The sequence below is a fragment of the Onychomys torridus genome, chromosome 8 (genome assembly GCF_903995425.1).
Source record: "Onychomys torridus chromosome 8, mOncTor1.1, whole genome shotgun sequence".
NCBI classification, from domain to species: domain Eukaryota; kingdom Metazoa; phylum Chordata; class Mammalia; order Rodentia; family Cricetidae; genus Onychomys; species Onychomys torridus.
Genome location: NC_050450.1, coordinates 90,123,212 through 90,148,384, shown reverse-complemented (window position 1 = coordinate 90,148,384; position 25,173 = coordinate 90,123,212). Strand labels below are relative to the sequence as shown.

The following is a 25,173-nucleotide window of genomic DNA, read 5'->3' as shown; positions in this document are numbered from 1 at the left end:
AGAGCCGCTACACAGAGAAACCTTGTCTTGAAAAACAAAAACAAAAAACCAACAAAAGAGTGCATTACACAGAGAAAGCTTGTCTTGAAAAACAAAAAAATCCAAAACAAACAAAAGAGTACATCTGCACAGTTCCTTCCATAAGGTTAGTAAAGCATTGTATGTAAGATAGATATTATTGGGGGGAGGGGGCAGGCCCCTCTCAAAGCCCTTTTTCACTGTGACTATTCCTTGTTCCCGACTTTCCTTCTCTTTTTATTTTTCCTGGTTTTTAGTGGTGCTGAGACTTGAACCCAAGGCCTTGAGAATGGGTCTGTGCTCTATGACTGAGCTACATTCCAGAGCTATTCCTCCTTTTTACCTGGTTTTCTGGGAGAGAGGGCATGCCGGGAGACAGAAGTGCTCTGGGTCCCAAAGGTGATAGGTGGTCCTGGGGTAACTTATTTATTTAGGTCCTGTATGACATGCATGTATGCGTTATTTCACTTAAGCCTCCTAGTTGCCTTGTGAGGCAAGTGTTATTATCTAATATAGGCCAGTAGTCAAGAGCATCTTGGTTGGAGTCAAAACCATGGCTTTACCAGTTGTATGACTCTTCCAAGTTCAAGATTTCGTTTCTTCACATGTGAAATGAAGGTATTGATTCCTGCCCTGTGGGGCTGCTGGAAGCTCAATAAGTGGTATTTAGATCCCACTGAAGAAACATAATCAAGTTTGCTAATTTGTTTAAGGTCACATTATTTGGTAAATGGTCTCAGATTCTAGTTTGCCTAACTTTACAGCTAATGTTTTTGCATAATTACTTTGTAATTAGTTGTAATCATTTTGTGTGAGTTAAGTCCTCTGAGCTTCTAGTTCTTCGAATGCAATTGAGGACACTATTTTATAGAGTTCATTCATTAAATGTTTTTGTGCAAGGTGTGGATGTATGGGCTTAAGCAGAGATTCCAGTTGCCTCTCTTTCCTCCATTTCGTTCCACGTAGGGTTATTTATCCTTTTCGTCCATTTACTTTCTCAACTTTCAAAAGAACCCTGCAAGCACTTAACCAAGCAGACGGGCGGCCACACATTTTCACGGTACTCACATTCCCCTTTATTTCCTGTTCCCTCTTCCACCTAGGCTCCCGCCCCACCCAGCACCAGACCACGCCCCGGCGCGTGACGTCAGCGCGCCCCGTGCGTCGCGGCGCGGCGCTTGCTGGGGGCCCGGCTTTCGCCCGCTGCTGCCGCCGCCGCCGCCGCCGGCCGCGGCTGCTCTCCCAAGATGGCGGCTCCTCCGGGCGAGTATTTCAGCGTTGGGAGCCAGGTGTCGTGCCGGACGTGCCAGGAGCAGCGGCTGCAGGGCGAGGTGGTAGCCTTCGACTACCAGTCCAAAATGCTGGCTCTAAGTATCCTTCTCTGCGTGGACCCCGAGGCCCGGCCGGCGTGTAGGTGCGGTGGTGGGGGGCGGGGGGACGGCGGCGGCAGCTAGGGCCCTCTCGGCCTAGGGGCGACCGGCTACCGCGTCGCCCCGGGCGCATGCGCACGGCCCTGAGCTTCCCCTCCCCCTCCCGCGGGCCTTTCGGTCCACTTGGGGGACCCTTGTCTCCCACCCCCCTGTGAGCGCTGGGCCCTTGCCGAGGGTTGGTGGGTGGAGCGGGGCTTGACACGCGGGTGGCTTTTCGGGAGGGAACGGTGTGTTAAGGGGACTCAGTGATTTAGGGAGGGGGTAGTGGTGGGGAGGGGGCTGGGGATTGGAGCCCGGATGGAGTTGGGGAGCGGTAAAATGCTCTGGGGAGGGGTGTGTAGGGTCAGGAGCTGCCGGTAGGGCAAAGGTATGGACTTGAGGAGTGGGCTGTCTGCTGATGAGATTTGGTTCAAGAAAGGGCGGTGGGATGGTGACCAAATGGCCCTTGCCAGTTTGGGGGTAGGAAGTGCAGGGCAGATTTTGTGTTCTGAACTGGTGACCAATTTTACTAGAGTCGTGTATGGTTGGTGCCATTGTGTGTGCGGGGTGTGTGTGCTGATTGTGAGGTGCACAGTCATTTGAAAATTGCTGTTTAGGGGGTGTTGGAATTGGAAGCCTGGTCCAGAGAGGACTTGCCACGTTTTTCGGGGGTTTCTGTATGACAGTGTGGGCTCCTGTTCAGTTCAGTACATGGAAGTCCTCAGTTTTCCATAGTAATGCCCTCCTTTTTTAAATGACCACTGTTAAACTGCATGGACGAGGTGGTCCTGCTCCCTTGGGGTGGAAGTGATTTCTGAATTACTCCTGCAAACTCACTGTTGGAAAACAGGACACTTCCTGGGTGGAATAAATGTACCATGACTTTTTACTTGAGCTACAGGTGGGCTTAGTTGAGTTACCACTTATTTATATATTTTTAGGAGAAGGTAGCCTCTGTCCTTAAAATGAAGTTTCTTACAGAGTCTGCTGCCTTTTAATTAATTTAATGATGAGTTGTCAATTTCTGGCTCAGAAAGATTTCTTCATAAATGAATTACAAGAACAGTCCTTTTATCTTGTGTTATTTTAAAAACAAGCGATCGTACTTGGCCTAAAACCTCTTTCTTTGGTAGCTTAGTTGGGAAAGTCTTCAAAGGAAGACTTACTCTGCTTTTACTTGACACACAGAAGGCTCTCAGCAAATGGTTGGGAAATGAATGAGTGGATGGACAGATGAACCAGGTGTCACTTTGAGCAGTTCCCTTCTCAAATGGTGTCGTCTCTGCCTCTGAAAAATGGGAAATTACAAGTGGGGAACAGAGACTGAGGAAAGAAGAGCCCGGAACCTAAGCGAGTGAGAAGCGCTCTGTAGATTTGGGGGACACCTGAGTATTAACCTCAAACCTGAAAAGCACTGACTCCTTCGTGGCTCCTAAGTTCAAGACAAACAGCGCACGTGGCGGTAAAACTGCGTTTCTCTCCATAAAACCCATAGAGAGAAAGTGATAGAAACCCTTTCAAGGCTGTACATGTACATGTTTCTGTCTGCACATGACTTTGAACAGCTTGAGATCTTTTGGTTATGTGTTTGGGCAGAAGCAAGGGAATGGTGGAGATTTTTTTGAAGAGAGTAAGGACTTCTCTGGGGTTTGCTTGTCTTCTATCAGTCTGCATTTTTTGCTGTACTCCTTTTGCGATGTGCCTTTGTCCTGTTTTCCTTAACTTTATTTTCTCACCAGAATGTCCCTCTTCCAGTGGAAAGCCCAACCACGCAGACATCTTGCTTATAAATTTACAGTATGTTTCAGAAGTGGAAATAATTAATGATCGAACAGAAACCCCTCCTCCCCTAGCTTCACTCAATGTTAGTAAGGTAAGGATTCCAAGGACAGTTCTGTCTAAAAATGTTGGGAAAGGGGTCTCTTTGACTTTTGGTGATATATACATTGCTTATTCTGTTTTTTTCTTGAGATGGGGCAGGGACTGCTTTCTCTTTTTTCCCTTTTGACACAGGTTCTCATATATCCCATGCTAACCTTGAACTTAATATATAGCCAAGGATGACTTTGAACTTCAGATTTTCCTGACTTTGCCTGCTAAATGCTGGGATTATAGACTTGTTTTACCATAAGTAGTGTCTGTGATGATGGGGATCAAACACAGGTCCTCCTGCACGATACATAAGCACTTCACCAGCTGAGCTCCTTCCCCTGCCTTTTTTTGGTTTATATGAGACAAGGTCTCATGTAGCCTAGGCTGGCCTTGAACTTGTTATGTAGACTTAATGATTTGGAATTCAGATCTTTCTGACTATGCCTCTTAAGTGCTAAAATTATGATTGAGCACCACTATACCTGGCTTGGTATATTTTCTAATGTGTTGTTTGTATAATTTTCCCCTTTATTTCTGAATATCTCTGTTGCACCTTAAGAAACATCTTTGGTGGTGTATGCCTGTAATCTCAGCACTTGGGAGGTAGATAGACACAGGAGGGTCCAAAGTTGAAGGTCATCCTCAGCCTCCGAGCTATGAGTTTGAGGCCAGCCTGGAATACGTGAGACTGTATCACAAAGGGAAAAAATACACGTATCTTGAAAGTTGGACATGCAGGATGCAGAGGCAAGAGGCTTGCAGCAAATTCAAGGCCAGTCTGATTTACATAGCAAATTCTAGATTGGAACAGTATACAAATAGTAATGGCACATTCAAATAACATTCATTCATTCATTCATTTATTTATTTATTTATTTATTTATTTATTGGCTTGTTTATTCATTATTTTGAGACAGGGTCTCACTATGTATTGCTGGTTGGCTTGAAACTTGTTAATATAGAGCAAGCTGGCCCTGTACACACAGAGATCTGCCTGCCTTTGCCTCTCAAGTGTTTGGATTTAAGGCGTGCGTCATCATGCCTAGCCTATTCTGTGTATGTGTGTGCTGTATGTGTTGACAAGGCCAGGAGAGGGGTCAGAGCCCCTGGGATTGGAGGGGCTGCAGCTGGGAGCCATCTGATGCAGGTGGTTGCATCCTCTGGAAGAACATCAAATGCTCTTAACCACAAAAGCATCTCTCCAGCCCTTACCTAGCCTAATCTTAGTACTCAGAGTTGAGAGCTTGCCTTTGCCTTTGTAAAGGGGACTCGGGTGAATAGAGGTTGACCTGGGACCTCTTCCTCTTTCACTTCTTGGTTTACTTTTTGAGACAGGGTCTGATTGAACTGGCACTCACTGATTCAGCCAAACTGGCTGGCTAGAGAACTCCAGGGTTCTGTTTGTCTCTCCTCCTCAGAGCAGAGAGTCCAGAGCTGCGCTAGCCAGCCTTTTACTTGAGTCCTAGGAATTGAAATCATGGCCTCCTGTTTGTGTGCCAAGCACTTCCAACTGACCCCTCTCCTCTCTTTCCCCTTCACCCTCCCCCTTTTTTTTCTTTTTTTTCTTTTTTTTGGTTTTTTGAGACTGGGTTTCTCTATGTAGACCAACCAGGCTGGCCTTGAGCTCACAGAGATCTGACTGCTTCTGCCTTCTGGGTGCTGGGATTAAAGGCATGCTGCACCACCACCACCACCACCACCACCACCACCACCACCACCACCACCACCACCACCACTACCACTGACCTGCTGCCATCATTTTTAAACCTAGAGTCCATGTGTTAATTTTTGGTGGTGGTGGAGTTGTAAGGGGTATTGCCCACTGACCTGGAGTTATGTGATATGGGTATTTGTACAATGGGTGAAGATTTAGGAGTGTTTCATACTTTAAGAGATTCATGACTTAAAAAATTTAAAGCCATAACACAGATATGGTGGCTCACACCTTTAATCCCAGCGTTTGGGAGGCAGAGGCAGATGGTGAGTTTGAGGACAGCCTGGTCTACAAATCGAGTTCCAGGACAGCCAGGGCTACACAGAAAAACCTGGTGGTGGGGGGGAACAACAACCAAAAACCAAAACCAACAAAAACAAACAAACAAACACAAAACGCTTATAAAACAAACAAACACCCAGACACAAACAAACCAAACAAAACCTTTGAAAAACATTGCATTGGGCTTTTTTTTTTGTCTTCATATTTAATTTTGAGGTTTGACACCTCTCCGATGTTTAAGATATTTTATTCTTTCATGTCCATGTTGATTTATGGGAATCCCAAGTCACATCTTTTGACTCTTCAGTTAGTCAAACACAATGTTGATCAGAAGTGATACCCACCCATCTCGCCTTCCAGAGCTGTTCTGTCTTCTCCACTTGGAATGCTCTTCTTCCAGAATGTCTGGGAACTTAGCTGTCAGGACTAAATAAAGCAGCACCTGTGCCAAGGAGCCTCTGATCAGTCGGCCTAAAGCAATCTGTCTTCCCTTCTGGGGTAGCTTGTCCTTCCCGCCTAATAGCTTAGAGCACGGGGACATTTTTTGAGAGTAAAGGAAGTACTTTTGTTTAACAGTTGGACAGCAGGTACAGAGTGACATGTCCTAGGCAAACTGTGCCCCAGAGTTACTTATAGGTAGCCTTTTTGTAATTATAGTTTATGTTACTTACTGTCAAATATTTGTTTTGTCAAACTTGGTTAGGGTCACTTTTTTTTTTTTAAAGCAATACTGGTGATTTTTTTTTTTTTTAAATTTTCGTACCAGGACCTTGTGTATGTAAGCCAAGTACTCTACCATTGAGCTACACTCTTAGGTTCACCATTGGGTGTATTGCACAGAGTAGGTGCTTAATGGACGACTTGTTGGGTGTGAGTTATGACCAGTTTAGTAGCAGCTGCCTGGGATTGGCTTGGTGTGGAAGTTTTTCCCTGTAGAGGAGTCTTGTAATAATGTATATTCTCTTGCCTCTGGAGGGAATGGGGTGTTTGCTACAGTTGGGCAAAGCAAGGAAGCGCTTGGACAGCTGCCGCACACAGTAGAGGGTAGTGAATAGAGTTACAGGAGTGAGGTGATCTGGAGTTCTCTTGTCAGGTTCCAGGGAAATGCCACTTTTTTCTTTTTCTTTTCTTCTTTTTTTTTTTTTTAAAGTCGTGGTTAAGGACAGGTCTGGAAGGGTCTTAGGTTTCATCTCAAGGGTAGTTACATTCTGGCTGCCCCAGTTTTTGAAGCTTGTGGATGTTTAAAACCCTGGCTTAGTCAGATGCTTCCTCCCGGAACATTGGAGCTCTTTGGGTGGCCTTCTGTTACAGCACATGAGATTTTAAAGATTGGAATGAAGTGATTTATTCCCAGGGTGTTCGATCTGCAGCTGTTACCTTCTGTATTCATGAAATGTCTCTCCTGGACCTTAGTAAATAGTAATGATTATCGTAAAGAGGATGATTTAAAAGATAAAAGAGATTCCTGTCCTTGTGACCAAGTACCACCATTTAGAAATGTGGGAGTTTGTTGTACTATTACGTGGGAACTTCTGAGAAACAAATCTTTGAGCACATAAACATACATGCACCATTACAAGGTAGAATATTTTTGGTATTTAACCTTAAATTGTAGCAGCTCTTGCTTAGGTTAGTTTGTGGATTAGCTTTGTTTTTAGTGTTTAGCTTTCTGCTATTCAGTGTTGTGGGGGTTTTTTATTTTTTAATTTATTTTGATCTTTTGAGATGGGATTTCATGGGTCCTAGGTTCTCCTCAAGCTCACCATAGCTCAGGATGACCTTGAACTTGTGAGCCTTCACCTCCCCAGTGCTGAGATGTAGGCATGTGCCACCGCTAGGCTTTGCCAGTTAGTCTTAATTATTCACCAGCATTGTTAAAACTTGTGGTTTGCCTCCCACTTTTATAAAAACAGCAAGAATTCCTAGCTTGGGAAACACCAAAACTCTTTTTCTTTCTTTCTTTTTTTCTTTTTTTTTTTGAGACGGGGTATCTCTCTGTAGCCTTGGCTGTCCTGGAACTCGTTCTATAGACCAGGCTGGCCTTGAACTCAGAGGTCTGCCTGCCTCTGCCTTCCAAGTACTGGGATTAAAGGCGTGTGCCACCACTGCTGGGCTAGAACTCTTTCTTAGACCTGTACAGTTGGCTTGCCTATTTTGGAGAAGCTGTGCTGGGAAGAGAAGTCAGGAACTGAAATTAGTTGAGGGTTAGGTTGTCTCTGAACTCATTTCCTTCTTCATTTGTAGAGGTGTTCATGAGTGAATGGTCTGCTTTCCTTTCAGCCGGCCTTACAGGGCACTTGCCTCCTTGCAGACTGACTCGATAGAACTGCCTGCCGGGCTCTTACTGAAAACAGTCTGAGTGGCCCTGTGTCCTGCTTGAGTGACATGAAAAGTTCTTGGGCTGAGCATGTAGCTCAGAGGTAGAGTGCTTGCCTAGCATGCATGCACAAGGCACTGCTGTTTTTATTTTTAGGTTTTCCAGGACAAGGTTTCTCTTTGTGAACAGCCCTGGCTGTCCTGGAACTCACTTTGTAGACCAGGCTGGCCTCGAACTCGCATGCGCATCACTGCCTGTTTTGTAGTTTATTTTTTGAGACAGAGTCTCACTGTATTGTCTGGTTGGCCTGGAGCTTGCTATGTAGATCAAGCCTTGAATTCATAGAGCTCCTTCTACCACTGTCTTTCAAGCTGAGTGTGTGCTATCACACTCCGAAATACACTGATTTTGATCCCCACTATCTCCCATTCCCCAATTTGTCTCATTTCTAAGAGCACAGGCTTGGAGTTTCCTGATGTTAGAGGGTTGTTTAAGCCTGTGGAAGGAACTAATGTTCTCTGAGAAGCTGGAAGAACGCTGATGCAGTGCAGGGTGTCAGGAATTTATAGTCTGGGAAGCAGAGTGCTGTTTTGCACTTAACGACTTCAGTGGGAGATGCTCTGGTATGCTGGCTCATCTTGCTGATGTAGTAAGTGCTCTCTACCTAAGTCAGCCTGTTGATGTAAACCAGATAGCTGTTTGCACAAACCTAGCAGGAAATGGAAGAAGTAAACTTTCAAAGGAAATACTTAATAATAGCTCAATTAGAGAATGTATAAACTAACGACTTAGGGAAATGAGCCAGTTTGCTTTAGATTAGCAGGTCACTAGACCTTTCGTCTAGCCTTAGTAGTAGGATAGAAGAGGAAGTTTTGAGATGACAGTGGAATTGTAGGAGGTAGAAGTCTTGAATGTCCTTGGGGTTTGTGGGGAATGGAGTTCGAATTTAGGGCCCAGAGAATGCTGGGCAAGTGCTGAACTGCTGAGTGACTCTTCTTTGAATGTAATTTTATCTTCTCTGTGGTAATATTGTACCCTGTTACAGTATTCAGAATTTCCTGATAGAATCTTTCAAATGAAAGATTATTCACCATTGTAGCTCATTGTTTTTTCTCTCCGTTTTTTTTTTTTGTTTTGTTTTGTTTTTTTGTTTTTTTTTTTGTATTGTTGAGACAGGGTTTCTCTGTGTACTAGCTGTCCTGGAACTTGTTCTGTAGAACAGGCTGGCCTCAAATTCAGAGGTCTGCCTGCCTCTGCTCCGGATTATAAGTGTGTGCCACTACTGCCTAGCCCTTTTTTTTTTTTTTAGGTAGGATTTCATGTAATTCAGATTGGCCTCCAACCCACTATATAGTTGAGGGTGACTCTCAAACTGGTCCTCAAGCTAGGCAGTGGTGGAGCAGGCCTTTAATCCCAGCACTTGGGAGGCAGAGGCAGGTGGATCTCTGTGAGTTTGAGGCTAGCCTGGTCTACAGATTGAGTTTTAGGACAGGCTCCAAAACTACACAGAGGAAACCTTATCTTTTACACACACACACACACACACACACACACACACACACTCACTCACCAAAAACAAAAACCCACTTCTGGTCCTCCAGCCTCTATCTTCCAAGTGCTAGCATTTCAGGTATGTGCCACTCTGCCTAATTTAGGGGTGCTGGAGAATCAAATCTACAGCTTCATGCATGCTACATCTCTAGCCTCCTCATCCACCACTTGGTACAGTTTCCAGTGTAGCCTAAGATGGTCTATCCTGGAATTCATAATCTTCCTGGTTTATCCTCTTGAGTGATGAGATTACAGGTATACACCGCAGCACCAGGTTTTGGTCTCCCGAATTGATACTCCTTGGATGTTGGGACCAAGGAGAGGGAACAGTGTGTCAAAGGAAGATGGCAAGAGCAATGATGTTATTGTCATTCAGTTAGAGATTGAGGATTATCCAAGAGGGAAGAGTATTGAGTTTGTACTGGCTACCACAAATACTGCATAAAGGATAGAGACTTTTTTCTTTGGTGACTGGAGCTAGCAGGGATTTCTAGGACAATGTTATCACTCAACAGTTCATCAAACAATTACCCAGAGTGAGCACTATAGAACCTATAGAACCTAGGCAGCTGTGCTTTTCCAAAAGCCTGTGGAATTCTTTTTTTTTTTTTTTTTTTTTTGTATGTGGAGCTGAGGATTGAACCCAGGACCTTGCGCTTGCTAGGCAAGCGTTCTACCACTGAGCTAAATCCCCAACCCCAGCCTGTGGAATTCTTGAGAGACTTGACCCAGCCAAGGCCAGCATATGTGTTTATGTCAGGTGTCCAACCTTTTGACATTGTGATATGACATCATCTCCATATGTGTTGGGTCCACTTCATATCTGTCCTGGGACACATGCAACCCATGGGCTACAGATTGAACATGCCTGGAAATTTAATGTATTCAGTGCATTACGTTTTATGTAAATCTCTTAACATCTTGGCTTGTTAGAAAATACTTTCTACAGATGTTACGGACACAGGAAAAAGAAACAAATGGGAAATGGAAATCCATGGGTAATAGAGAAGTTACGTATTCACCTCCCTTCCCAGACCCCTGACTGGTTTGTCAGCCTTTTCAGCTCTATTTCAGACTCGCTTTCATGACTAGTCATCAGTGAGTGACCAAAGAGAACCAGAAGAGTTTCAGATTGCTTATCAGCCCCAGTGATGGTGTGGAATGAATAAATGTGGACTCTGGAGCTAGGTCTGGTGGTGGTGACAAAGCTGAGAATATGGAAAATACAGGTTTTTTTTAAAAAGAAACTTTAAGTATGTTATCACAACGGAGGGCAAATTGTCTTAATTTTTATTTGAATTTTTACCAGCTTCACAGCTAAGATTCAACATAACCTTATAATTTTCTGGTGATTTGATGGTTAAATTCCCAAGTTTGAGTAAATTCCTGAGTAGTTGATAGTTACTAGATTGTGACCTATTTGTGAACCTAGCCCATTAGCAGTTCCCTTTAGTATATCTTTTCAATTATATAGTCTATTTTTATTTTATGTTCATTGGTGTTTTGGGTGTATGTATGTCTGCATGAGGTGTCAGAAGCCCTGGAACTGGAGTTACAGACAGATGTAAGCTGCCCTGTGGGTGCTGGAAATTGAAACCTGATCCTCGGGAAGAGCAGCCAGTGCTCTTAACCTCTGAGCCATCTCTCCAGCCTCTGCCCCTTTACTATATCTCGACACTAATGTGTTAAGGTATGTGTTAATACCAAGTAGAGTCAGAGGTAGTGTCCCTGGTCACCCTCTGTTTAGTTATGAGGGTTTTGTTTTGTTTTGTTTTGTTTTTTTGGAGACAGGGTTTCTCTGTGTAGCTTTTTGCCTTTCCTGGAACTCACTCTGTAGCCCAGGCTGGCCTTGAACTCACAGAGATCCTCTTGGCTCTGCCTCCTGAGTGCTGGGATTAAAGGCGTGCGCCGCCACTGCCCAGCATGAGTGTATATTTTTATGCCAGTGTTTAGGACCAAGTCCATGGGCCTCCTGTGGTATTGTGTTCCCAAAAATATTGTGCAGGTAGTAAACATATCTGGGGTCAGAGAACAGACAGCTACTAGATACAGGGCCACAAATGGTGGCTAGAAAATGGGGAAGAGCAAGTCGTAGCAGAAGTTGGGTGGTGGGGATGCACGCCTTCAATCCCAGCACTGTGAGTTCAAGGCCACATTGGAAACAGCCTGGCATGGTAACACACGCCTTTAATCCCAGAAAGCAACCTTTAAACCCAGGGAGTGGAGGCCGAAAGGGAAAGATTATATAAGGTGTGAAGACCAGAAACAGAAGCATTTGCCTGGTTAAGCTTTTAGGCTTTCAGTAGCACAGTTCAGCTGAGAGCCATTGGGATGAGGACACAGAAGCTTGCAGTCTGGGGAAACAAGACCAGCTGAGGAACTGGCGAGGTGAGGTAGCTGTGGCTTGTTCTGCTTCTCTGATCTTCCAGCATTCACCCCAATAACTGGCCTCAGGTTTGATTTATTAATAAGACTTTTAAGATTCCTGCTACACCTTCCACATATGATGCAAGTGCACACACACACACCCACCTCTTTGTATGTGTATTTGGTATGTGGAAAGGTATATAACTTTTCTGGCTCCTAGAGGCCATAATCTTCTAGAGTATTATTCAGGGTTGCAGTCCTAGATGTGAGTCTACCAATAGGATATGTCCCTGGTTCTGGACAGACGCTGTCATGGATATATCTTGAGATGCAGTTGGGAAGTGGAGAGGAAGAGTTCTGTGCTGCTGAATGGCAAGGGGCATGCTAAGTGTCAAGCAGGTAGAGATTCACTGCCATTTAAGAAACACTGGTTTAGCCTCGCTGTGGCAGCACACGCCTTTAATCTCAGCATTTGGGACTAAAGCAGGTGGATCTCTGTGAGTTTGAGGCCAGCCTGGTCTACAGAGAGAGTTCCAGGACAGTCCAGGCTACACAGAGAAACCCTGTCTTGAAAAATAAAAGAAAGAACTATTTGTTCTTTGAAGGTCAGTTCGTTGTCATTCAGACTTTCCTGACAGAAGGGTGGTAGAGGAGCCATTGCTCCAGACTAGAGCTTGGAGAACTTACCCTGGCCTACAGTGCATGGCAACCAGCTAACTTCACGGCCCTCCTTAGGCCATTAATTACCAAGGGGCCTTCTCAGCATCATAGGGTGTGATGAAGAACCACTGGCCACAGGAAAAGACAAATTGTGAGCCACTATGATTGACAGAGTTGGGCCATAAAGTATGGTTGCAGTCACCTGTCTGACCCAGAGGTAGTAGTAGTTCAAAGTATGGATTTTATGGTGGCTCCAGTGGTGGGATTGCTTCCAGTGTTGAGAGGATATTCTGTTGGTTTAGGTTTCTGGCAAAGAACAGGTGATGTAGGTCATTCTAGCACTGGAATTTCTAGGCTCAGCTTAGGGAAATGCCAGAAATTGCCCTGAGGATGGAAAGTGAAAGGATCCACATACTATACCAAAGGTTTAGTATGGTGGCGTGGTTGAATTTGGAATGCTTGAAGAACTGTGTTCTTCCTTTAGGTGGGGACACGAGTCTCTTGTCCTCCAGCTTGCTGTACAGCTGCCTCAGCCTCCTGGGTGCTGGCATTGATGTGTGTGTCCCTTGCCCTGAAGAACTGCTAAGGGGTTGAGTGACCGTACACATCATTCAGCTGCTGGGACCTGTTAGCTTTGTGATTGCTCCTGCCCACCTTCGCTCTCGTTCTTCCTCTTCCCAGGTCCTGGGAAATATCAGGAAGATTAAGACATGAGCCTTGTCCTGAGGAATCTCACATTGTTGGGAGTGTTGGGGGACGGTAGCATTTTTGAGAGGTATTCTGGAAATTGAACCCAGGCCTTTGTACACACGCACTGTCCCTCTCAGGTACATCAACGTGGTGAGGTCCACGGTAACAAGAATGAGTGGGAACAACAGCGTAGGAGAGGGGCAGCAGTCATGTTCCTGTAAAGGGCCAGGCAGCCACTCTTGCAGGCTGTGTGCACCATCCTGTATTCAATACTAGTCCACGTTCCCTTTGTAGGCTCCAGTCAGATGTGATTGTGCTCCAGTAAAACTGATTTCAGGTGGGTAGTTGGCTGGATCTGGCTCCTAGTTATGGTTTATGGACCCTTGGCTTCTCAATAGAGGCTTCTCATATGCGACCTTAGCAAACAAATGACCTTGCTCAACATAACCTGTCTATCTCTTCTGTCACTAAACAGGAGGCATTGGAGAAGGGACTGTTAAAAGCCGCTGTCTGTTCTCTGGGGGAGGAAACACAAACACTGGTTGGGACCCATATTGTCCTGTGTTAGCTGTCCGAGGGCCAGGATTATAGCTGTGCATCACCAATTGGGTTAGGAAATGGGACTTAGCCACTGGTCCTTTTGTAAATAACATATTGTATGTCTCAAGCATGCAATAAAATGTGTAAGAAGGGGGAGGGAGAAGTAGTGAGCTCATGGCTAAAGGAAGGACTGGATTACATAGCTTTTTTAGAAATAGCCCACAAGCCGGCTTCTCTGTGCCCTTAATGTTAAAATAATGTCTACTATCTGTCCGGTGCTCCAGAGCTCACCTCCTGTCCTGACCTCCTCACAGCTTCTTGATTGGTCGCATTGTGAGATGGCTGTGTTTGAGCAGACGGGCTCTGAGAGAAATTGTTGAGGTCAGTTTCAGCTTGCATTCCAGTTGGGTTTCTCTCTGACAGACACAGGGTAGGGTTTTGACAACAAACCATGGTTTCAGAATCTTAGGACTCAGAAATTACTGTCAATACTCAGGAGCTGCAGCATTTTCTTATACCTGTGAATGGTGTTTTTTGTTTTTTGTTTTTTTTGGATGTCGAATGCTGAATATTGAAGGAGGAAGGAGGTCTTAGGAGGTCTTAAATACAAGCTTAGAGCACAGTGGGAGAACCCCGGAGGGCAGAAGTCGCTTCTGATTTTTTTTTTTTTTTTGAGCTGAGAGCTGAGGATCCAACCGGGCCTTGCATTTGCTAGGCCAGCGCTCTACCACTGAGCTTCTGATGGTTTACAATCTTGCATCTAAGCTGTTAACACCCAATATGCAGTATACACAGACAAGGAACTTCCCTTAAGCATTCAGGAGGGTTGAATCTCAAAGGGAATTAGCATAGGGAGGATATCAAGGTCAAGGTCAGCAAGCAAGGCAACATTTCCCAAAACAGGGGCCAGGGCCCCACAGCCCCCCCCCCTTTTTTTTTTTTTTTTACTGAAAAATGAGCTTCTGATTTAGGTTGTGTCACCTTACCCATCTCCAATCGGCCACACAGACGTTCTGTCTTAGGTTGGTGAGCGCCCCCCGGGCATTACCCATCTCTGAATACTCATTATCATACAGGCTCAATCGTTAGAGAGGTTTCTTATAGCTGTGAATGTTTTTTTGTTGTTTTTATTTTTTGTTTTTGTGCTCTTTGGGGGTGGTTTTAGAGACAGGGTTTCTCTGTAGCTTTGGAGCCTGTCCTGGACTAGCTCTGTAGACCAGGCTGGCCTCGAACTCACAGAGATCCACCTGCCTCTGCCTCTCGAGTGCTGGGATTACAGGCGTGCGCCACCACGGCCCGGCTGTGAATGTTTTGTAATATAATTACACATGACAAAATCTGTTGGCTTTGCTGACATGTGTTTTTGTTTAAAATTCTGCCTGTAATCCATATTGACTGAAGTCTGCTATCCTGTGATCACAGTCTGGATTTTACAGTGGCCTCTAGCAACTTGGGTTTTGTAGTCTTTTCATTGCAGTGCAGCACTTACTGTGTCGGAAAGGTTACGGGCAGGAGGCTTCTCTTGGACTTGCCTCGCTCTGGTCTTGGAGCTTCAAGAAAGAAATGGTGGTTCTGAGGGACATACCTATTCTTTTCAGCTGAAATAAATGGCGTTCTAGCACAGACTCTGTGTTTTTCGAGACAGGGTTTCTCTGTGTAACAGCCATGGCTATCCCTAGAACTTGCTCTGTAGACCAGGCCAGACTGGCTTTGAACTCACAGAGACCTGCCTACCTCTGTCTTCTGAGTGCTGGTATTAAGGCCATTTACCACTGCCCAGCTGAGATACCTTTTCTTTAAAGATTGGATTGCTTTGTTGCCCAGTGCATCCTGGCTCTTTTTTAAAAAAATATTTATTTATTTATTATGCATATAGTGTTCTGTTTTCGTGTATACCTTTGGGCCAGAAGGGGGCACCAGATCTCATTACAGATGGTTATAGGTGGTTGCTGGGAATTGAACTCAGGACCTCTGGAAGAACAGCTCTTAACCTCTGAGCCATCTCTCCAGCCCCCCCCCCCCCAGCTCCCCCACTCTTAATATGATTCACAGCCTTTTTCCTGGACTAGCTCTGTAGACCAGGCTGGCCTGGAACTCACAGAGATCCACCTGCCTCTGCCTCCTGAGTGTTGGGATTATAGGCGTGTGCCGCCGCCGCCACCACCACCACCACCTCCACCTCCCGGCCAGAAGTTTTGTTTCTGGATAGGGATTCTCTGTGTAACATTCTTGACTATTCTAGAACTCACTCTGTAGACCAGACTGGCTTCAAACTCACAAAGATCTACCTGTCTCTGCCTTCTGACTAAAGGCGTACACTCAACCACAGACAAGCAGAATATTTTATTTTTGTTTGTTTTTTGAGACAGGGTTTCTCTGTGTATATTTGACTGTCCTAGATCTCACTTTGTAGCTAGACCAGGCTGGTCTCGAACTCACAGAGATCCACATGCGTCTGCCTGGCTAGAATATTATATTTTTATTAATATTGTGTGTATGGCATTTGTGTATGTGATTGTGGGTATAGAGTCAGAGTACAACTTTTGGGGCATTGCCCTGCATCATGGATTTCAGGGATCAAGCTCGGGTCATCAGGCTTTTACAGCCAGCACTTTGACTCTCTTAGCCATCTTGCTGGTACCTAGATATCTTATGTATTCAAATTTATAACTGTTTTCAGCAGTGATTTAGACTTTAAAAAACTTTGCACTTTAGGAATGTATTTCATATTTTAGGGGTGTGTGCTCGTGTGAGGTCAAGGGTCAGTTTTCTGTTCCTACAGTGTTGATTCTAGAGATTGAAACTCGAGCCAGCCTTGGATTCCACTCTCTTGTTTTGTTTGTTTTTGAGACAGGGTCTTACTCTAGCCAAGGTGGCCTGGAGTGAGAACACTGCAGCCTTAGCTTCCGAGTGCTGGGGTCGCAAGTGCGCTTAGACTGCACTCTTTTCCTTCCTTTGCTTTCCTTTCCTCTGTTTGCAAGTTTAGGCTTTTAAAAATAACTCTGCTTATTTATTTATTTGTTTATTTTGTTTGGTTTTTCGTTTTGTTTTTCGAGACAGGGTTTCTCTGTGTAGCTTTGTGCCTTTCCTGGATCTTGCTCGGTAGACCAGGCTGGCCTTGAACTCACAGATCCGCCTGCCTCTGCCTCCCAAGTGCTGGGGTTAAAGGCGTGCACCACCACCACCCAGCTTATTTGTTTATTTCTAGTTTTTTGAGACAGGGTTTCTCCGCGTAGTTTTGGTGCCCGTCCTGGATCTCGCTCATGTAGACCAGGCTGGCCTTGAACTCACAGAGATCTGCCTGGCGTGTTTTTTTATTTGTATGCATGTGTTTGGAGCACTCAGGTGCCACACAGTACTTTGTGGACATGGGAGGACAGCTTGAGGGAGTTGCTCTGGTCCTCCACACGGTTCGTCCACTGGGGTCACAAGTGCTTTTACTCCCTGAGCTCTCTGGCTCACTAGCCCTGAGAGCTGGTGAAACTGCAGAATACAGCGGTCAAGGGCATGTGCTCGAGAGAGCATTCTACCAGCCTGTGTGAAGCCCTCAGCCTGTCTCCAGCTCTGGGAAAATAGTGTGTTCTGGAACCAGCCTGCCCAGGTTCAAATCTAGACCCTAATTTGGTAATTTGGGTCAATTTTCTTGTCATCTGTGCCTTAGTTTTTTTCATTTATCAAATAGAAGTAGTTTTAGATTCTATTTCATAGGATTATTTGGGTATTAAGTGTTTTGTTATGTCTTGGTGCATAGCCCGGCATAAAGTCTCATTCAGAGTTAGATCTTAGAATTTTAGTGTTCACTGCCAGGCATCTTTGGCTCTACCATTCCCGTTCAATTCATCATTATGGATTCTAGGACACAGCTTCACATGGGGAGCTGTGGTTTTTTAGTTTCCAGCTGTCCAGGATTGTAAGGAGATCTTTTTCTCTCCTCCCTTCTTCCCTTTTTCCTCCCTCCTGATTGCTTGCACATGTTTTAAATAGATTGGGTCTTGCCATGTTGCCCGGCCTGGCCTTGGACCCTTAGGCTCAAGTGGTCCCACTTCAGCCTCACTCCCATGAAGCTGGGGTCCACAGGCTCATGTCACTGCACCTGGTAGTAGTACTTACTGTCATCTGGGAAACAGATGTGGAAGTGTTGATATTTGGAAGGTATCTTTTTTTGAGAGCTTGCTTGTTGCTAGCTGAGAAGGAGGATTTCCCAGAGGGTTTAGTAGCGCAGGTCTGCAATCACACCACTCAAGCAAGCAGGAGGCTTGCAAGTTCTAGGCTAGCCTGAGTGATGTGTACTGAAGCCCTGCATCCTAAGGGCGTCTGAGGGGCAGGAGGGATGGCTTAGTGATCAACACTGGCTGCTCGTTTCATTCCCAGTACCTACATGGCAGCTCATAGTTGCCTGTAACTCCTGACTCAGGGGATCTAACACCCTCAACTGGCCTCCGAGCACTAGGCATGCTCCTTGTACACAAACATAAAACAAGCAGGCAAAACACCCATACACATAAAAAAAAAATCAGTTAAATTTATCTCAGTGATGACGCACACCTTTAATCCCAGCATTCGGGAGGCAGAGGCAGGCAGACTTCTGTGAGTTCAAGGCCAACCTGGTCTACAGAGCGAGTTCCTGGAGAGCCAAACAAAAAAACAATTAAATTTAAGTGGGGGAGGTGTTTCCTAAGAACATGCTTCAGACCCGAAAGAGCCAGGAGTAAGGTTTCTTAGGGTGATAGTTGTTTTTAGCACTTTGGTCTGCCCCTTGTCCACACCAAGCTTGCAGGCAACACCAGCCATTTCAGACAGCAGCTGCATTGCTTCCTAACCCTTCTGCCAGGGCAGCTGCTTCCAAGACCCAAATCCAGAGGGAAGGCAAGCTGAGAGCGGCGTGATGAAGTCAGAGGTCACGCTAGCAGGTTTCTTCCTGGGCTCTGCTCTGCCTGTCCCTTCAGCTGTCTCAGTCTGTTAAGTGTTTGCAGGAGGAATCCCTCTGGAGTCCCCACAGCACCTGTGCTTTCTTGGCTGTATGGAAATAAGATGGCTCAGCTGGCCACAAGATGAAGTACATACTGCTTGGGTTTTCTTTAGTCTTCCTTTTCCCAACATGTCACTGAGTACACAAAGGACTGTGTTCTGGTGTTCATTACATCACTCGACTAGGAGCTATTTAATATAAATATTTTAATTTTTTTATATGTTTTGTGTGTATATGTGCACATGTGCATGCATGTGAAAGTCAGAGGACAGTTTGCAGGAGCTGATTCTCTTTCCACCTTGTGGATTTTGGGGATTGAACTCAGGTCACTGGGGGTGGCAGCAAGCACTTTCTTACCTACTAAACCATCTTGCCAGCCCAGAGCCATTTACTATTGATATGCTTTGTTTGGTATCACATACTCATCTGTTTTTTTTTTTTTTTTTCCCTTTGCCCATATCAAGATGCTATTTATAAAGTAGCCTCAGAAGGAAGCTCTGGTTTGTAGAAGTTACTTGTTTTCAGTGGGTACACAGTGAAGGGGATGGAGGAGGGGGGATCAAGTGCAGGTTGTCAGGTGCATCGTTTCAGTTAAGCCTCATACTATTAGTGACAGGTACTTGTGGGTTTATACTTTGGGTTTTCCTGAACCTGGTGTGCTTTTAAACTTGAGTGCTTTTTATTTTTTCAGGTGCTGACTGGTTTGTGCTTGTTTTGATTGGTAGCAAAGCCAATAATAAGCTAGGGTAGATGATAGTCAATGAATTTTTTTTTTTTTTTTAATGTACTGAATACCCTATCAAGCCCAAGAGAGGCACTTGGCACCTTTGCCCCTGGGGATAGCTATTATTAGTTCTCTCTGGTCTTCAGTCAAGGACCTTAAGTTTGTTTACTTGGAATAACTGGAGCATATCATCAGTTTACAATAGCATAGGCATATGTAGATTTATTTGTAAACAGTAGAGGTGAGAGAGTGATAGGCATTTGCTTTACAGAGGAAGGCTGGTCCATATTCTGCATGAGGTTATTCCTGATAGAAGATCAAGGTGATGTCTTTCTTTATCTGACTCACACTTTCAAGGAGAGGAGACACATGTTCATTGTTTTTGTGGGAACAATCTCCTCTCTCTCTTTTTAAAAATGTTTTATTTATTTTTATGTGCATTGGTATTTTGCCTGCATGTGTGTCAGTACCAGATTCCCTGGAATTACAGACAGTTGTGAGCTGCCATGTGCATGCTGGGGGTTGAACCTGGGTCACCTTGAAGAGCAGGGAGTGCTCTGAACCACTGAGCCATCTTTCCAGCCTGGGAAACAATCTTTTTATGCCTGATTGGCTCTGGATTTTTTGTTTGTTTTCAAGACAGGGTGTCTCTGTCTCTCTGTCTCTCTCTCTTTTCTGAGACAGGGTTTCTCTATGTAGCCCTGGCTGTCCGGAAACTGACTCTGTAGACCAGGCTGACCTTGAACTCACAGAATGCCTCTGCCTCCCGAATGCTGGGATTAAAGGCTTGTGCCACCATGCCTGGCTTTGTTGGGTTTTTTTGAGAGAGGATCTCACAGATCTATCCCAGGCTGCCCTGGAACTTGCTGTATTGCTAGAATGACCTTGGGCTTTTCATCCTACTGCCATTACAATAGGCCTTTGTCACCATTCCTTAGTTCCTGCAATGCTGTGTACCAACCCAGTGCTTCTTCATATTTGCTGGGCAGACACTACCAACTAAGCTTTAGCCTCAGCCTTGTTGGGGCATCTGTGAGAGAAACTGACCCATTGTACAACTTTGTGGTGAAGGCAAATTCTTAGTCTTCTTTAGATTGATTTGAAAACACAGCATGTAAACTGATGGCTGGAGGTGCCTAAAGCTTAATTGCAGCTCCTATAGGGTAGAGTATTGAGTCCATTGTCCAGGAGGTGAAGCTCAGTGAAGGAGCTCTTGCCTGGCCACCAGCAGCTCCCAGAGGTGCCACTGCCCTCTGGTTTATTCTTCTTTCTTTGGAGACTTCATTTTCTGAGACATTGTTTGAAATCAAGACTCAAGGAAACCCCTCGTGGTTGGTTACCAGGGTTTTCTTGGTTCCTGAAAAAGCACGGCTTGTTGCTTAAAATACACACCAGCAGTTCTCTTTCCATAGAAACTCAGTGTTTCCAAGTAGCAAGGCCTTCTCACTTCAGTTGGGATTGCCTTGCTCAGAGTACATTGATTCCTCTGTGTAGTTGTAGCTTGGTGGCCAGAGTAGCAGCCAGGGCTGCAGAATTACTAATACATTGCTGCCGTATTTGTGTCTGTCTGCATCTGAAGACCAGGTGAGCTCTGGCTTCAGATCACAGGAGAGGGTCATCCTGCTTTCTGCTTTTCTCTGGAGAGGCTAAAATGACAGCATGTGTGGGCTAGCCCTTCTGTGTTCACTAAGTATGCATGAGTGCTGTGTGTGTGTGTGTTTGTGCATGTGTATTTGGTGTGCTGCAGCAGCTTCATTATGTTTGTGTCCATGGAACTGAAAAACCTTTTAGATTGTTTTCTTGCTTTTCAGGGGCATTATCCGCCAGTTTTCCTTAACTGCCTTGTAGTACACATTTGTTTTGTCTCCTACTCAATTTTTCTAGCAAGCAGTAGTATAAAGCGGGACAGGTTGACAGTGTACTGCCTACCCTTGCCAGAAGGATTCTGGACATTTTAGTAGACCACCAGATTTTACTAGACTTTCCTTTTATCAGTTTGTGATTGATCCACCAGGGGGCAGTGAAGGAGCAGGCACGAGGCCATTCCTTTTTTTACAGGGCAGGTTGGGCAGGGCTGCCCTCAGCTCAGATGAAGGTAGATTAGGTTTACTTTAGACTTGGCTGTTAGGTGAGCATATGGTGCTGGACAGGCTGAGCCTTGATTGCCAAGATCTGTGCCTCAATTCTTTGTCTGTGAAAGTGCACATTTGTTTCTACAGCGGAGGCTTTAGCACAGTAGTGGATGAATGTACTTTATCTTCTTTAAGTAGATGTGTATGCATTGTGTTTATCTCCAACCATCATTTCCCATAGCCATCCCCACCCCTGTCATACTACATGTCACCATGTCTTTTTCACTGGAGCTGTCTCCTGTTTACATGTTTGTGGTCTCTTTTCATGTGCCCTTCAGGCTGAATCTCTTAGGTAGCACAGTACATGTCTGGCACATAGGAGGCCCTCAGGAAAAATGGAAAAGAGGGTGTTTGCAGGGAACTGCACACAGTAACTGTTTAGATTCTGTTTAGATTTGGGGGTTTGTTGTTTTACTGGATTTCCAATCAAATTGACTCCAGAGCAGTCTTTTCTGACCTGCTTCCTTAGTTTGAAGGTCCTGAGTTGGAAGAGTGAAGGTGAATGCTTTACTGAGTCTTTCCTCTCCCTCACCCTAGCTTGCCAGCAAAGCACGGACGGAGAAGGAGGAGAAGCTGAGCCAGGCCTATGCAATCAGCGCTGGCGTCTCCCTGGAGGGCCAGCAGCTATTCCAGACCATTCACAAGACGTGAGTTGCGGGAGCATAGGGGTTCCTTTTCCTAGAGCTGATACTGGCTGGCTGTTTGTCTGATGAAAGGCTTCTGGGTGGTTGTCTTCCTGCAAGTGTACCAGGAAAGCTGGGGTGGCATATTGGCAGCACACCGGCATCCAGAGACACAGCACTTGGTCCCTTTGCACAGTGGAATAGTGTGATCCTAACTGAGTCCTTTGAGTTTCTCGTCTGTAGAAATTTGTTTGGGTTGGATTGTCTTGTAAGGGGCCCTGGTAATAGTAACCTATGATGTAGAGCTCCTGGTTAGCTTCTTGTTTGTTGTTGTTGCTGTCCCTTCCTCTAAACCCTGTGATTGTATTAAGGGACATTGTATCACTTTCCCTAGTTGTGCCTTGGGACAAACACAGGGAGTTAGGAAGAACAGAAGGCTACCTTCTTACCTCCTCCTGAAACACATATTGCCACAGCAGAAGTCAAACTCTCTAGTAGCTTCCCTAACTGCTGAAAACCTGGAACATTTGACACCCACCTCAACCCCCCTGCAGCCTTCTGTTACCCTGTTTAGCCACCCATGGTCTGGTGCACAGATGGCAGCTGGCAGTAGAGCTGTCTGGGGCTGGGTGTATCTGAGCATTTCCAGGTATGTGAAGGAACTCAAGAGTAGTATCAGCTGCCCTGGGATTCCCCCTGTGGGAACTCAAATGGAGTTTCCTGTCTGGCAGGTGTCTGGCTGTCTGGTAATTGAGTGGGGCCAGTTGGAATGCAGCTTGCATGGTTGAGGGTAGGGGCTGGGTGGAGGCAAAGTACAGATCTCTGTATTTCTAGAAGTGGTATTTCTCCCTAGGCCAAGGGTGAGTGGGTCTGCCCCTTGTATACATCTCACGTGTTGGCCGAGTTCCATAGCTGTTCATGATGTGACCCTGGATAGAAAGCAGTTGCCAAGCCTCTGCCACTCCATACCTCTCCAGGCCACTACGTCAGATCTAGCAGCCTAGATCTGCTTGTTCATTTGTAATTTGGCTGCCAACAGATGTTCTGTGGTTCTCCAGGCCCCGGATGGTCCAGACTAACAGTTCTGGCTCTCCCTAGGAGACTGTACATTAGTGTCATTGATTTCCTGTCCAGTGATGCCCAGGGGATGTTTGTTAGCTTCTCTCTGGCTGAGTAGTGAGCTGGGAACTTGAGGTCAGCCTACTGGAAGTAGGGTTTTTTTATTATTATTTTTCTGTTTTCAAGACCTGTAGACCAGGCTGGTTTCAAACTCAAAAATCCACCTGTCTCTGCCTCCTGGGTGCTGGGATTAAAGGTGTGCGCCACTATGCCTGTCTCTAAAGTTCACTAGATGGGAGGTATGGGATATCTATCCCCAGGATGTCACATTCACTTACATTCTTCTCCTTCCAGCATTAAAGACTGTAAATGGCAAGAAAAAAACATCGTAGTCATGGAAGAAGTTGTTATTACACCCCCATATCAAGTGGAAAATTGTAAAGGCAAAGAGGGGAGTGCACTGAGCCATGTACGAAAAATAGTAAGTAAAGGAGCTGTGGAACGTTTATAGTAGGGTTCCTTGTCCCTCAGCGGAGCAGGACATTTGTGCTCCTCCTGCAGTCATGCTGTCTCTTCTCTAGGAGTCCTGCCTCTGCCCTCTGCGGCTGGGTCTTGAACAGTGTGGGGTAGAGTAATCAGTCAGCCCTCTGTCTTCCACTACGTGACTATAGAATTAGACCATTCAGTGGGATAGGCTTTGAGCTGTTCCTCTCAGCTCCAGGTGGGGTTTGGTTTGGTTTTTCAAGACAGGGTTTCTCTGTGTTGCCCTGGGTGTCCTGGAACTCACTCTGTAGACCAGGCTGGCCTTGAACTCACAGAGATCCACCTGCCTCTGCCTTCTAAGTGCTGGGATTAAAGGTGTGCATCACCACCCACCCAGATTGTTGTTGTTGTTCTTTTCTTCCTCTTCTCCCCCCCCCCCCCCCCCCCCCAAGACAGGGTTTCTCTGTGTAGCTTTGGAGCCTTTTCTGGAACTTACTCTGTAGCCCAGGTTGGCCTCGAACTCACAGAGATCCACCAGGCTCTGCCTCCCAGCACTAGGGAAGCTGAGGGAGGCAGCAGATCTCTGAGTTTTAGGCCAGCCTGGTATACAGTGAGTTCCAGGTCACGCAGGGCAACACAGAGAAACCTTGTCTCAAAAAATAAAACAAACAAAAAGTATAGGTTCTACCTTATTTTCTAGAGTATAACAGTTGTAGAAAAAGCAAAAATCCAGCTGGGTGATGGTGTGTGTGTATGAGTGTGTCTGTGTACCATGTGCATGTGTGGTGCTGACAGAGGTCAAAAGAAGGCATTAGATCATCTGGAACTGGAGCTATGGCTGGCTGTGAGTTGCCATGAGATGCTGGGAATTGAACCCACATCCTATGCAAAAACAAGTGTTCTTAACTGCTGAACCATCCCTCGGGCCCACACTGTTGTGGATTTATAAAGTATAACAGGACTGGTTTTCCTCTCCATTAGCTTTTTATTCTGCATTATGTCAGAAAGGAGGGGCTGGAGAGCACTTGCTGCTCTTCTAGAGGACCTGAGTTCTGTTCTCGGCATTTATGTAAGGGAGCTCACAACTGTTTGTATTTTAAATTCCAGTGGATCCAAGACCTATGGCACCAGCACTCTCCACTCAGTGTGCACATACATCCCTACATGCACACACACAGCTACACATAATTAAAAGAAAAACAAAATCTAACATTGTTAGAAAGGTAAGAAGAATTTTGGTAGTAATAATCAATCCTTACTTTATTATGTGTTAGATTATAGCTGCAATATTAAGCCAGTTTTAGCTCAGCTGCCACAGTGTGGCTGAAATAAGAGACTCCTGCCAGCCTACCTTGCAGGTGAGGAGGCCAGTAGACAGCAGCAAGGCCAACGCCGACTGCATAGCTCATGGGCCAGACAGCCAGGCCTGGGCATGTGAAGCTGGCTTAGATTGTGCAGGAGAGACCTTGCCCTATCTCCATTTCTGACTCGGCTGCTTGGTCTCTTGCAGGTTGAAAAACATTTTAGAGATGTGGAAAGCCAAAAGATACTGCAGCGTTCACAAGCCCAACAACCACAGAAGGAGGCTGCCCTGTCATCCTGAGTCCACAAACATGGAGGACTCTTCCAGCATCCAGCCACAGAGATGGTGGTGGTGGCTTCGGCGGAGGCAGGCCGGGGGAGGGAAGGGATCCTATATTTCCTGCTGACTCTTATGAAAGAGTCAGTGTTTCAAAAAAAAAAAAAACAAAAAACAAAAAACC

At 45.6% G+C, this 25,173-nt stretch overlaps 1 protein-coding gene across 1 annotated transcript; it reads left to right on the top strand.

The window, feature by feature from the left end:
* Positions 1–1,121: 1,121 nt before the first annotated feature.
* Lsm12 (LSM12 homolog) lies at positions 1,122–25,173 on the top strand. Its single transcript, XM_036196268.1, has 5 exons — positions 1,122–1,389; positions 3,167–3,300; positions 21,783–21,892; positions 23,282–23,408; positions 24,921–25,173. Exons 1-5 carry the CDS (start codon positions 1,266–1,268, stop codon positions 25,011–25,013), a joined length of 588 nt encoding a protein of 195 aa, XP_036052161.1. The 5' UTR covers positions 1,122–1,265; the 3' UTR covers positions 25,014–25,173.

Bases quoted from the DNA above. Each gene is read 5' to 3' on its own strand.
- Lsm12 (XM_036196268.1), top strand. From the start codon at position 1,266: ATGGCGGCTCCTCCGGGCGAGTATTTCAGCGTTGGGAGCCAGGTGTCG. The intron at 3,301-21,782 runs GTAAGGATTCCA...CCCTCACCCTAG, and splicing joins CTTCACTCAATGTTAGTAAG to CTTGCCAGCAAAGCACGGAC. The intron at 23,409-24,920 runs GTAAGTAAAGGA...GGTCTCTTGCAG, and splicing joins TGAGCCATGTACGAAAAATA to GTTGAAAAACATTTTAGAGA.